This window comes from Lissotriton vulgaris, chromosome 3_1 (genome assembly GCF_964263255.1).
Source record: "Lissotriton vulgaris chromosome 3_1, aLisVul1.2, whole genome shotgun sequence".
Classification (NCBI taxonomy): Eukaryota; Metazoa; Chordata; class Amphibia; order Caudata; family Salamandridae; genus Lissotriton; species Lissotriton vulgaris.
This window is the reverse complement of record NC_141689.1, coordinates 2,005,144,644-2,005,158,759: the sequence shown is the minus strand read 5'-3', so window position 1 is coordinate 2,005,158,759 and position 14,116 is coordinate 2,005,144,644. Positions and strand designations below refer to the sequence as shown.

Below are 14,116 nucleotides of genomic sequence, written 5' to 3'. Positions count from 1 at the left end.
AGAATTAGGAAGAAACAGTTTGGGAGGGAAACCAATAAAACCTGAACTAACAGAAAGTCCTGAAAAAGTTTTTATTAAAAACACTCTCACCGCTCCTAAAAAGAAGTGGGAAAATACTAGACAAACAATTCCTAAAGAGAAGCATTCTCAATGCAGAGGTAGGTCTCCTCAAAAGAAACCCTCTGAAAGGAGGTATAACCTCAGAAACAGGGATAATTTGAGACAACCTGATAAATATCTAGATACTGATACACGTTCCTCTCGTACCTTTCAGACTTCCTTGCAGAAATCCGAAAGAAGAGGACGATCAGAACGCAAGGAAGAACGCGTGAAGTCCAAAGACGATCAACATGTTCCGAAAAATAAAAAAACTCAGTTTACCAAAAAGAAGGTAGCAAGTCTTAAAATCAGACATGCCGAGGATCTTGAGGACACAACTCAAGAACGGGGAGTGGGCCCAGACAATGTTGGACAGCGCAGCAGAGGTTACCATAGCTCGCAAGATCCTGAAGGATCATCAAGAGACAGTGGACCTGAATGAAAGTATTCAGGTTGAAACTACAGATACCAGGGTTAGTGTACCACATAAGTTATATGAAGTAACACTCCGAATAGAGGGGGATATAACTAGGAAAATAAAAGCGCTGTTTTGAGAAAAACTATCTAAGGGTTATGACATCCTTCTGGCTGAAAAAGACTGGCCACCTGGAGTGCCCACATGGTGAATAGATCATTATGCCAGCCTTCTCAAATCATATTCCTATTCATAAAAAAATACACCTATGCCAGAAAATGGGCTGTGGTCCAGGCACCAGTGTTATATAAAAATCATGTAGGATGGGATGAGGAGTCACCTCACTACAAGATCCAGTTAAAAAATCAACCAACTGCTCAGAAGCAGTATACAGTTAAACAAGAATCTAAAAAGCAGGTCAGGGAGATCCTAGATCAACTTGAATACCAAGGCGTGATTGAAACATGCACCTCGTCCATGAACAATCCTTTGGTTCCTGTGTCCAAACCAGAAAATACATATCGTCTAGTTTTGGACTACAGACATTTAAACTCTTGTTGCAAAACCTCTGCAGTACAAAATGCACACAGTGCAGCACTGATGAATAACATTGTGCGCCAAAAATATAAAACCACAATAGATATTTAAAATGTTTTTTTCTGTCAAAACATTGCACCTGAAAGCAGGTACTTGACCGCTTTCTCAATTATGGGGACACAGCGTCAGTTCTGTCATCTCCCACAGGGATTCAAGAATAGTCGAGGGTTATTTTCAGCCAGAGTAACAGAGTTACTACAAATGTACGATGATGAGGCATTATCTTATGTCGATGACATCTATCTTATAGACAATGATTTGGACAAGCACTTGAACAGGGTGAACACCATAATACTTGGATTCGCCTCTGAAGGGTATAAATTCAACTTTAAAAAAAAAATCAAGAATTGCCCACCTCAACATCCTATTCTTAGGATATGAACTTTCAAGTGTAGGCAAAAGCCTGGCAGCAAACTTTTTAAAGAAATGTGCGCTGCTTCAACCGCCAAAAACGCTGAAAAACCTAGTCAGTTCTAGGATTCCTGAATTTCGGAAGAACTTACATTCTAAATTATACAGAAAGGGTTAAACCTCTATGAATTAATAAAACCTGATTTCAAACCTACTAATTGGACTCAAAAACACAGAGATTTTGTGTTCAGTGTAAACAGACATGTTGGCAACAACACATTTACAGACATGCGTAAATGAACGCAACCTTGTAATCCGAATCATCCCAGGGAGATGCGTATTCACATACCTAACCTTTTATGAAGGTGAAAAAGTACCAATAGCTTACAAATCGCACTTGTACACACAAGCTGAAATGAAATTCACTTCAACAGAAACAATTCTGACAGCGGTTCAGACTGCGGTAGCAAAAGAAAGAGCCCTTGCACAGGGTAAACGCATTAAAGTTGTTACCCCTGTACCTGCCTTAGAGGCAGTGACAACAGCAAGTATTCTGAATGCAAAAGCTTTACATCCAAGATGGATACAATGGGTTAATTCTCTTGCTGCAACAGATGTTGAATACGTTTTTGACCCCTACTTGAAAACTCAAGAATGTCTACAATACGAACAAGAATGTCCTCTGCCCACTGAGATTCTGCCTCTAGAGCATTACGGCTCTTTAATCTATACAGACGGATCAGCACAGCCCGCAATTGGGGGTAAACAAGCTTATAGTGCTGTGTGCGCGATTATTAAAGGTCGCTGGCGTGGTGGTAAATTTAGACCTATGGTAACAAAAACTCAATCCATAGGAGACTGTACTGCTCAGCGGGCTGAACTAATGGCTTTCAAGATGGCACTTGAAAATACTGATCGCGAATTCCCCACACTCATAGTGTGCGATTCGTATTACTGCATCCAGTCTTACAATGAATACCTGCAAAACTGGGTTCAAAATGGTTTTAAAGATGCAAAAGGTGGCATAATCAAGAATAAAATGCTTTGGGAACAAGTAGTTCTTTTACAGAAACAACTACAAAAGACTTGTGTGATCCATACACTGATTCATCAGCGGGATGGCGTTCAGGCTGAAGGGAATTCATTGGCTGATGAAGCCGCGAAGGCAGTTGTGCAAACGGCTTCTGTACCTGCAATCACTCGTTCAAAAACAAAAATAGACAGTGAAACCATGCTCGCTGTTAATGCCACAAGCAAAGGCAGAGGAGCTGTGTTACCACTAAACTATCCACTCGAACATAAATACCTAATTGATGCAACTCCGTTCCTTTTGCTCGAATCCCTGGAGTGGGGGATAGAGTAATCCCAAACAGGAATCAGAGAGGTGCTTTAATTCAACAAGCACATATGGGAGAGGGTCTGATACATCAAGGGATCTCAAAATCTCTATTAGAGATGTACTGGTGGCCAGGGATGAGCGCCCACATTTACGAATTTGGTATTAATTGCCATGTCTGCTACAGAGATCACAGCTTGGAGCGCCACCAGATTCCCGACTACAGTGTAGCCAGCCCAGTACAGACAACATTGTTAGATAGCATTAGACTATCCACGCTTAGACGTCCCCATGGACAAAAGTGGTCCCACAAAAATTAGGACAAGATTCATTTGGATGTGGCCTCAGCGCTCGGCTGACGCCCGAACTGTTATAAAAAATGTGCAAGTCTTTATCGGCACATGCGCAATCGGCGCGCTACACTCTGACCAAGGTCCTGCCTTTAGCTCCAAAGCTTACAAGGAGGCCATGGCCAGCTTGGGTGTTGCATTGCGGTTTTCGAGTCCATTCCATCCTGACGGAAATTCGGTTGTGGAAAGAAAAAAACATGACATAAAGCAATCTATAACAGCTAGGGTATTAGGTTCGGGTGACGGTGGGTCAAACATCTAATAAGTGTCCAATGTAGTCTTAATAACCTGTCAAGAAATTCTCTGGAGTGAAATCACTCCATATGAAATCCTTTTTGGTACTAGAAGGATGGTTGAAGACCTTGATCGTCATACTTCAGTGGTGGAACAAAAACCCTTTGATATCAAAGATCGTTTGGCTGTTTTACAGGACTTAAATGAAACAAGAAGAAGTCTAAGCAACACCATACAAAAGCCAACGACCACTGAAGAAAAACCACCTGTCCCAGCAAGACCGGTCTGGATTTCAAAGATTGGGGATTTGGTCAGGGAGAAAATAGCAGACAAGAAGGAATTTGGGCCTTCTTACAGAAAACCAGTACCTGTACTAGCAATCCACGGATCAAGAACAGTGCTACTGCCGCCCCTTGCTGGAAGAAAGGAGAACCGGTCTGTATCAATTGACCTGGTAAAACCACATCATGTGGCTGATAATAAGTTTTAGTCCCAGTGGACTCCCAAGATGTAGCAGGTGACCGAATCTTGCTACTATCCAAGAGGTTCAAACTGAAACACTCATCACCTTTGAAGAATCTGCAGTACGAAAAGAAGGACTATGGAACAAAGCCATGGAACTTGTGCCTCTTGAAACCCAAATAACAGTTCGTCAAGACACTCCTGTCTACAATGATGTAGCATCTGACTATACCAATATGTCAAGGGAACAAGCAGCTCCAACGATTTCGAATAATCTGGATGTGATACCAACAATTGACAGAACTACCTCTGGATATTTCATCAACTTTGATATGTTTTCTGAGGAGCCCAGTGAGCCCGAAACAACACCAACAAACAAAACTTTCAAGGAACAAGTAACAGAACTTTTTGACCAGCTTACAAATACATATCTAGTTTCACCATGGGTTGAATTTTGGATTGTGTTAGGTGTACTTTTTCTCCTATTATGGCTCATTCTTGTTTTAAGTTTAGGAAAGCTGATAGATGGAAAATATAGTAAAATGGACACAGCAAGTAAGAACATCAACTTGCACCTGAAACCACACAAATCTTCTCATCGTGAACAAAGAGACCTGTCATCAGTGAACATCACAGCCGTTCCTCTACCTGGTGGTATAGCTTGGGATAGAACTGATTATGACATTTATGGCCCTGTCGAGCTGCTGAAGATTCCACATCAATTTAAGGATTCCTTGAGTGATTTTGTTTCACCAAGTACATTTTCTGATCATTGGGACTTTGAAACTGTTAATACCATGATGACAGATTAAGAAACATCAGTAAAATTTGCAAAACATGAATACTTAGCAGGTTCATCAAATTATGAAGAAATGTATTGTTTTAATCATTTTGGTCATCATTATTTGCACAAATCAGCTAACCCAAGAAATGTTTTAACTTATAATCAATAGGAACATTGTCCAACACCTCCAAAAGGTAGCTCTAAAACATTCTGTCGAAAATTTCCATACTTTACAGGTTTTAATGTTACAAATCCAGAAAGCTTTTACTTAAAAAATGTTAATAAGATAGGCATGAACAGTATGTTAAGAAATACTAAACAAATTAATTCTGCGGGCTTTTATGCTCAATTGTCCACATTAGACTCTGACTTTTGGAAAGACAACATTGAGACAAAAACTGTCTGGGGCACAAAAGACTGGTAGGTACAAGGTTTAGAAGCATTATTCAGAGCCTGCATCATCCCAGAACAAATAATGTTCTTAAATGAAACTGTTCAACAAACATCTTGTCTTGGCCTGGCTAAGATAAAAGAATTAAACAAACCGTCCATAACAAAACCCATACCTGATAGTAATATAACTACGGATGAGGAGGTAGACGTAAATTATATTTTAAAACAAAACAGAAGTAATCCTGAATGGAAAAAATGGGTAAGATGGCCCACAGACACGAATAACTGTCGATAGATTCCTGAACATGACACAAGGGTTTACAGTAACTAGGCCAGATCCAAGATATGTCCAGAGACAACATAAAGGGATAATAACATCTTACAGTGTAGGAAAACTGCCTTGAGTGGCTACAGAAATCCACACTCCCAGATAGAAAACAACACTTAACTTTACTTAAAAATGACATTCATTTGAGAGAATTCTTACTTGGATCTCGCAAACCACGTCATAAACATTTCATATACGCCGGTATTTACGCTGCTTACAATGAAGCATGGAAAGTCACGCAAATGGAAACTGCAGAACGAATACGAGAAATTGTTCGTATTAATTTAGAGAAAGTTCTCTCTGTGGTTAACAATGGGTTAACAACTCTGTCGTCCAGAATTTATTCTTTGGACACCATTGTATCCTCTGCCATTGACCAAATGGAACAGGACTTGCTAATGTTACAACATGGCCAGTCTCAATTACATTCTATAACTTGAATTTGAATTTAAAACATTTGTAAAGCGCAGCGTACACCCTGCGGTTTCTTGGCGCTATGTAGACAAGGTTTAGCAGAAGCGGGGCCGTGGATGGCTGGCGCATAGAAATAAAATGGGGCAAATTTACAGAGAAAAGGCCTGTTTAAACAAAAAAGTTTTAAGGTCTTTGCGGAAAGAGGAATAATGTGAAGCAAATCGTAAATGGTCGGGGAGGGAGTTCCAAAAGGTAGGAGCCAGAGTAGAGAAGTTGGCCCCTCCCCACTTTTTGCGTTTGTAGCGTGGAATTTGTAGAAGAGATTTGGACGATGAACGAAGCTCTCTGGCAGGAACATATTCGTTGATCAAGGAAGAAATGAAAGCGGGAGCAGAACCCTGGCGAGCCTGAAAAACCATACAGCCGGTTTTGAAAAGGGAACGTCCCTTAACAGGAAGACAATAGAGCTCCTTGAGGAGGGGTGTTGAGTGATGAGAGCGCGAGAGACCATACACCAATCGTGCCGCTTGGTTCTGAACCATCTGGAGCTTCCGCAGGCTGTACGCTGGGATGCCGTTGTACAGGGCATTGGCGTAATCCAGCCGCGAAATCACCAGAGCGGACATGATCAGTTTGAGTGCCAGGGGGGAAAAGAAACGGGAAACAGTGCGGATGGTACGAAGAATAAGGAAACAGGAAGAAACAACAGAACTGATTTGTGAGTGTAAAGTGAGTTGGTTATTCATTTTGACACCCAGGGTTTTGACTGTGGAGGAAGGGGTGGGGGAAGGACCAAAAGAAGGGGGCCAAAAAAGAGAGTTCCAGGGACTGGAAGAGCCACCTGTGAGAACCAACTCGGTTTTGTCCGGGTTCAATTTGAGATGGTTGTGGTTCATCCAGTCCCTGATGAAAATCATAGTAGACTGGAAATTAGAAACAGAGTGGGGAGAAGAGGAGAGGCTGAAGATGAGCTGGAGGTTATCCGCATAATTATATACGGTGACCTCCAGCTGCTGAAGTGCAAAGATTAAAGGAAAGATGTATAGATTGAAGAGTAAGGGAGAAAGCGAGGAGCCCTGGGGAACACCACAAGTGACGTGAAGTGGGGTAGTCGTGAAATCCCCCAACCGGACCGCCTGGGTGCGGTCCCTCAGGAAGGATGATAGCCAGACCAGGGCTGAGCCCTCCATTCCCGCCGCTCTGACACGTGAAAGCAAGATGGTATGGTCCACCGTGTCAAAAGCGGCGGAGAGGTCGAGGAGCACCAGCGCCTGATGTTTATTTTGGTCCATGCCATCCCTGAGGTTGTCCAGGACAGACACCACGACGGATTCGGTGGAGTGCCTGGGGCGGAAGCCGGCCTGACGAGACGCCAAGCCACCATTTGCCTCTACATGGGCGCTGAGTACTGAGGTGACATGGCGCTCAAGCCATGTCACATAATGCTGCTAGGCTGGAAGTTACAAAACCATCGTTCTGGCTATGTGCCTTGGCGTCTAATCAACACCACGTCATTGTTTACCGTATTTAACCTTACAGATAAACAAATCTCTTTGGCACAGAGGGGAGCAGACTATACAGTGCTGAGCATAGAAAAACTGGAGAGATTACCATTGACCGTTTCTGAGAAACCATCAGTTGAATGGATAATACATGGCACCATCAAGATACCAGAGACGATTTTCCAGTTTCAGTATTGCTTATAACACATACCAGAAGGCCTGTATGAAAGGTTGGGTAAAGAGTACATAAAGTCGACCTGGGATTTACCATACACACACAAATGTTGGAGTGGGGAAAAGGAGGTATTTCTAAGTGGTAAAAATTGCAAAACCACTTTAAGTGGTACACTCCTGTGTCAAGGCATTAATTTACATGGAGCCTGTGAGGGTTCTTCAAACAACTTATCATGCAACCTGCAGGGTTCACCGGCAGAAGTGTTAGATCCAATTTTTAGGCAGCTTTCCAATGGAAGCTACATAATGCTGAATGATCACAGCTGTTGTGGAATGATGCCAGGTACAGCCTAACTGGTTAGTGTGTCAGCCAGGGTCACTTGTTGTATGCAAGTATTGTTTCCAAAAACTAAGACAGACGGGGAGTCGCCACTATGGCCTTCACTGAACATCTCTTCTATACGAATTGATACTTTGAGCAGAATGAAAGCCATTCTTTTACAAAAAACTGTGCCACTGACCTCGTCCAAAGAGACGTATGATCTGCAAGTGACAAGGTCCTCTGCAGAGATATATGCATTATTATCAACAAACTGTCCCATACATTTCGCAGAAATGTTAGGTCGTACCTTAAACATGTCTGACTCATACCAGCGGTATTGTACATGTATTTAAGGCAATTTTTTTTGGGACTGTTAGCACCCTTTGAAGCAGGCCTGGGGATTTTTCCTAACTTCGTGCATTCTGTGTTCGGCGGCCTGCCTCTCATCTAGGGACTCGTAGCAGGGATATTATTATTCCTGCTCCGTTATGGCAAGTCCGGCCACCAGCAATACCCAAATTACCATGGAGAATGCTCTTCTGGCAATGACGTATCGTGAAAGAATAACACAGATCCTTGGCTTGGCTCGTTTGAGAGATCTGGATACCACATGGTTTCTGTCATTCAGACCAATTTGGAAAGATTGCATCTTACCTGTTCTACGACGCCTGCTTTGTGGAGAGGAATACGTGTTGGATATCTGTCTAACACTTCCATCTGCAATGCCAACGGATGTTGACACTTTACTGGGTCCAGTAACAGCTCATGTATTGTGTTGCCCCCAACGGCTACCAATCATGATGACGGCATTCATTGAGATCTCAAAGGCAATTCGAGCTGAAGGTGAGATACGTGGACCAACAGGCACACAGATACCATCTATTGCGAACATTGCTAATGTGACTGACGCTGACAGCGATGTTTCACATCTGTGTACAATTGACCTTCTTAATGAAGTGGTTCAACTTTCATCTACTGTGGTAGACGATTTCTTTACCAGCCTTGACGACTTAATGTTTTCTCCTGACACCGAGAATAACTTTTGAAGTTAGCACAGAGTGTTCTTTCAACTCTGAAAATCGGACTTCACACTTTTCAAAACAGAAAGCTTCTAACTTTGGAACTCTATTTTTCTACGATTTGACTTGACTTTTTTTCCAAAACACAATGAACTTTGGCAATCTACTTAAGGTAGAACTATTCTTGGAGAACAAGAATTCTTTGAATACTTCCTAGAAACAATAATGACCTAAATTTGCAACCCAAAAATAGCTTGTATATTTTGCTATGGGATGGTCTCGAAAACATTTTTCTGTAACCAAGAGCCATTTCATAAATGTAATTTCATGATTCATTCAGTTAACATTTCCAATATCATATTATGGGCTTACAATGAAATCATTGCTTTTAAATGCGTTCAGTGCAAATGCTCATCTTTTCAAGTGCAACCATTTCAAATGCATTTTTTATGTACTTTTGGGTGGGATTGTGAACACATGCTATATGTTTTAGTGCTTGAACTTAGCTGAACATGATAACGTGGAGTGGGTGTTGTATAACATTTTAGGACCCTATTGTAATTTTCCCGATTCATGCCCTTATATAGGTATAAATCACCATATCCTTATATAGGCATAAGAATCATAACCATAATTAGACATAGCTCATGCAGTCCAAAAATGGCAGGGCTACTTCCACTAGTTCTTAAAAACTACAACGATTTCTTGGAAAACTCAGGTTCAGCAGCTAGGGACTTCCCCTTGCTTGAATACGGACTTGTCCAAGAACTCATGTGTTTTCAAAGAACTGACACTCTTTGATGACGTTAATATGTCCACCTTTACGTCAAACTCGGTACCTTCAAGGTATAAATATGCCCACACTTGAAGTAGCAAAAACATGGTGGTTTGGAGTAGTTCGTCTATCTACTTGCCTGACATGCCCTGCTACTGCAATTGCCGAAGGAAGCCGACCCTCCAGCAGACGCATTGAGAGAGATGCTGTCTTTTAACCTGCCGAGAAATCCAGCTCCAGTGTTTCCAAGCTACCCTTGCGGGTTGTTGGGAAATAGAGTCCTGAGATTGACTTTCTTCATTCTAAACCAAAGTACGGAGCTGATTAGACCCTAAGAGAAATCTTGGATAGATTCTTGGCAAAGAATACTAAATTCATGCTACACCTCAGTTACTTCTTCCCTCGTACTAAGCTTAGGTTAGGTACACCAGGGTAGGCGTATTTTAGAAGCACCAGTTGAGTACATTTTAGCCTTTGTTATGTATCTATGTATTTATCTATGGTCTAGGAACCATACAATGCTCCTACAGTATTATTTTATTCTACTCTTTTTACTGTATGCATTATATTTTGCAACCAGTTTTATGATTGTAGCAGTTCATTTCTTATACTTGAGAAAGAAGACTGTCTATCTATTTCTCTGCACCTCTGGTGAAACGAAGCATGCACGATTGACTGAGTAAAATATCTATCTATTGTTTCCACGACTCTGAAGATCAGTTTTATCTTGGGGAAACAAAGTGGTCATGTATACGCAGTTGTCAGAAACGAAATCCCTTCTTGTGAACTCGAGAAAGTTTCTAGTGACCTCTGAGCTAGCTGGCACTCACAATTAAGTCTAATATATTCGATAGCGACCTATTAGACATAAATCCTACGTCACATCTATAGGATATATTATTCCAATGAGCGGAGCCTATTTGGAATATAGGAACTACACTACAGTAGGCTTAGCTAGTTAGATTGTCCGACTTGTCCGAATAGCGGACCTGTCACTGACCCAACGCACTCAATAGGTGATCGAGAGTGGAGTTGCTGGTGGAGCACTCTGTCAGAAGATTCGATAACCCAATCGAGGTTCTGGGAAGGAGGTTGATGACGCAATCAGGGTTCGGCTGTTAGCGGCAGAGAGGGATGGGACGCAGGCGTTGCACTTTAGCTGTGGGTGCCGGTTTTAGCCTGTGGTGGTCCTGTCCTGATCCAATTTGGTCCGAAACCTGTCCTGATTCTGATCTGCACCTGTTCTTTCCTGCTGGCAATTGTACTTTGGAATTCTATTCTTTGTCATCAGCCCATGGCCAGGGTTGGTCACCACACCATTCTAGGTAACTATAAAGTGTGGGGTTGTTTTTATACTGTTTCCTTTTCTTTACCCACCCTTCGTCAGAATGCTTAATGATATTTCTTTCCAAATGATTTGCATATGTATGTTTTAATCTACAACATTCTAAATAAAGCAAGAAATTGTTGATTTCATGGTTTTCAAAACTTTTAAAGATTTACTTAGATAAAAGAACTTACACTTTTTGCTTGAGTTTGTGGTTATTTTATGAAATACTAAATGTTATTTACTGCCTATTTTCTTGTTAACTCCCTTGATCCTTTAGGACTATAGGTATTGATGATTTGGATTGGTAAGACAAATGGTATAGATCCTGAATGGTAAAATCTAAATTGATTGAGTGTAGGTTTACCTATTTTATTATATATATAGATATATGGGCCCAGGTGAGTTTTTTTTTTTTTATATGGGCAGTCGCGATTCTCAGCCAGCTTACTCTCCTCATATGAGAAGACTGGAGTAATGTTGTTGTTTTTGTTTTGTTTAGAAATGTATAAACCCTGTCCTGAGGAGGCCTAAGAAGAAAAGGCTGAAACGTGGTCACGTCAACACTTCTAAGGAGGAGTCATTGGAATTATAGTGATTTGTGGATTTGTAGGGTGTCACACTAGAACGAGGTGTTCTAGTTGACTAGCCTTAAGTGTGTTACCTGACTACCTCTGTGGTCCAGCCAGAATTGTAAGGGGGACACTAGCGAGAATAATTCTTTAGGGTTACTGTATCATGTATTTTTGTTATTTATTTATGTACAGAATGTTGTGATATATGTCACTTCTGCGTTTATTTAATTGATTAGGTGTCATTGTTCATGTGCGCCATACATATGTTTTGAAACATTCATCAAGAATAATAATTGTGGAGAGGGTAATTAATTGTGCTCTACTCAGAAATTGGTCTGTATTTGTTCCTTTATACCATTTTCTATTGTATAAAAATACGTCCCATACCCAAGTTTAAAAGGGTAATTTGGGTATACCCCCGTTGATTTTGACTACTTTCACAATTATGGTATAGATTTCAGTGGATGGAACAGTCAACAGAAACACTAGTACACGGTCGATTTCTAAAGAGCGCACCATCTACATTGTAAGAAAAATGTAATAAAATATGTGTATAATATTGCTAAAACAATAAGCTTGAATGGTAGATAAAGGCCAGGGCAATAATCTGAAGATTCAACAAAAAATATGGCTCGTCTTCTATGAACCTTTTTCAAAGGATTTTTTTAAATTCTAAAAATTACATTATTAGAGATTTTCCTAATGTGCCTGTTGAGTATGAAATAGGGAAGAGAAATTAGAGATGTTCTGGATCATCCCATTACTCTCCACTAGGAGTAAGCATAACTTTTGTCATGTGCTATAGCATAATTACAGCAAAATTAAGCGAGATTATGTGGATTTAAGCCAGGAGTGTAACACAGCATTTAATGCTATTTTCTAAAATCAACCAGATGGTGCATTTTATACTTGGAAAATAGCACTAAATGCGACAGAACAGGAACAGCAGATGCACGCACTCTGTTCCTGTACTATTGAGAAGGCATTTTGTCCCAAATTACGCAAACAGAAATAATGATATAATTTTTGGGAATTACGCGTCACAAGATTAAAACGAAATTACTGAAATTACTCTGATTACTCCGGCGTAATTATCATTTCACTCAGGCCTACTCTCCACATGACAGAATCATGAATATTTTATACAACAGGCAATCAAGCAACGGGCAATGAAGCATGCACAGACAGAATGCAACCAACATAAAAACATGAGCTCTTACCCTACAAATGTACGGATTTCTTTCTCCTGGTGAAAATGTTTGTGAACGTACAATCATACTGTTCCTGACAAAAGGACGCTGCCTAGACGATAAGCTTCCTCGGTCTTTGGGTCGGACTGCTGTGCTCACATTGGCTGATTCATCTGTGTTAGTCTCTTTATCAACCTGTGAAAGTACAAAAGGGAGAAAATTAATAATTTAAAGGAAGCAGATTAGTGCTCCCGTATCCTTGTACATATAAAGTAACAACAATTATAAAAAAAAGTAAATTTAACAATACAAACCTTAGTGCTTTCAATTTCAAATGTTCATGCTTACATCATTTACATTCAGTCTTTGGATATCTTTCACACAATTCTCAGTCACAATAACAATTAAAATATTTGGTTAGTGCTCTTGGTTCTTGTCTGCTAGGCACATGAATAGACCAATAGTACATTAGGATTGACTGGGGAAAGCGTGTTGAAAAATAAAAAAGGTTTGGGATATGGAAAGGAATGCAGACAGAAATAAAACACCGGGGAGTATTCACGAAGGTACACTTACACATGAGTAAATGTGCACATGTAAGTTTACTCTTACAGTTTTCTTTAACTTTGCTACTCTTGGCTATTTATCAATTGCAAGTGTAAAGTTACTCAAAAGCGTAGATATATATACCCCTACATCCTGAATCCAGGGGGTAGAGCCTAATTTACGTTAATGCTTTTAACTGTCACACGTAAACGGAGGTCTCTGCCATCAGGGCAGAGATCACCCTAAGGGAAAATAAAGGGAAAAGTTTAAAAGCTTATTTAACTTTAAAAGAAAGTGTGAACATATTTTAATATGAACCATCAATGTAAATTAAATTAAAATATTTATTTTAAATCAGAACAAAATAAAAAATGGTAAATTATTAACTTACATGTTAATTAAATATTAGCACATCTTTATTATATTACATTTAAATAATGTATATGAAAAAATCATACCGAAAGTTTAATATTTACATTTCTTATGTAGTAAACATTGTAAAGTTAACTACGGAATTAATATATATTTTTTTAATAAAGTTACTTTAATATTTACATTTCAAAAAGGTTATTTACATAGTTTATCATAAACTAATAGTTATGTTATATTTATAAACACATTTTGACATTAGATTACATTAAGTTATATTTTTAAAAAGTTAAAATAAGGTAATTTAATTTAGAAAGAGTTCTTATCTGCTACTATTTTAAGTTGCTGCTGCCAATATTTTCTGTAGGAGGGTGTTGCATTACCAGTGATTGGCCAAGTGTGGTGCTGGATGTACTTCAGCTGTGAGCTGGAGTGCGCTTATCTCCGTTTTCTTTCTTTTAGCGGTATTAAATATAGAATTGCAGTTTGTCAATAGTAATGGGCTAACATTTTGTGTGTGTGAGTATCTAAACTCCTCTGGACCTCCTTTCTTC

The 14,116-nt window shown here is 39.9% G+C and overlaps 1 protein-coding gene across 1 annotated transcript in view; it reads right to left on the bottom strand.

Annotated features, from left to right (window-relative positions):
- WWC2 (WW and C2 domain containing 2) overlaps positions 1–14,116 on the bottom strand; it is a 957,428-nt gene that overhangs the window by 147,752 nt on the left and 795,560 nt on the right. Inside the window, exon 19 of the mRNA XM_086962466.1 lies at positions 12,678–12,842. Within this exon, the coding sequence (XP_086818592.1) occupies positions 12,678–12,842 (165 nt within the window). The remainder of the gene's footprint in view (positions 1–12,677; positions 12,843–14,116) is intronic.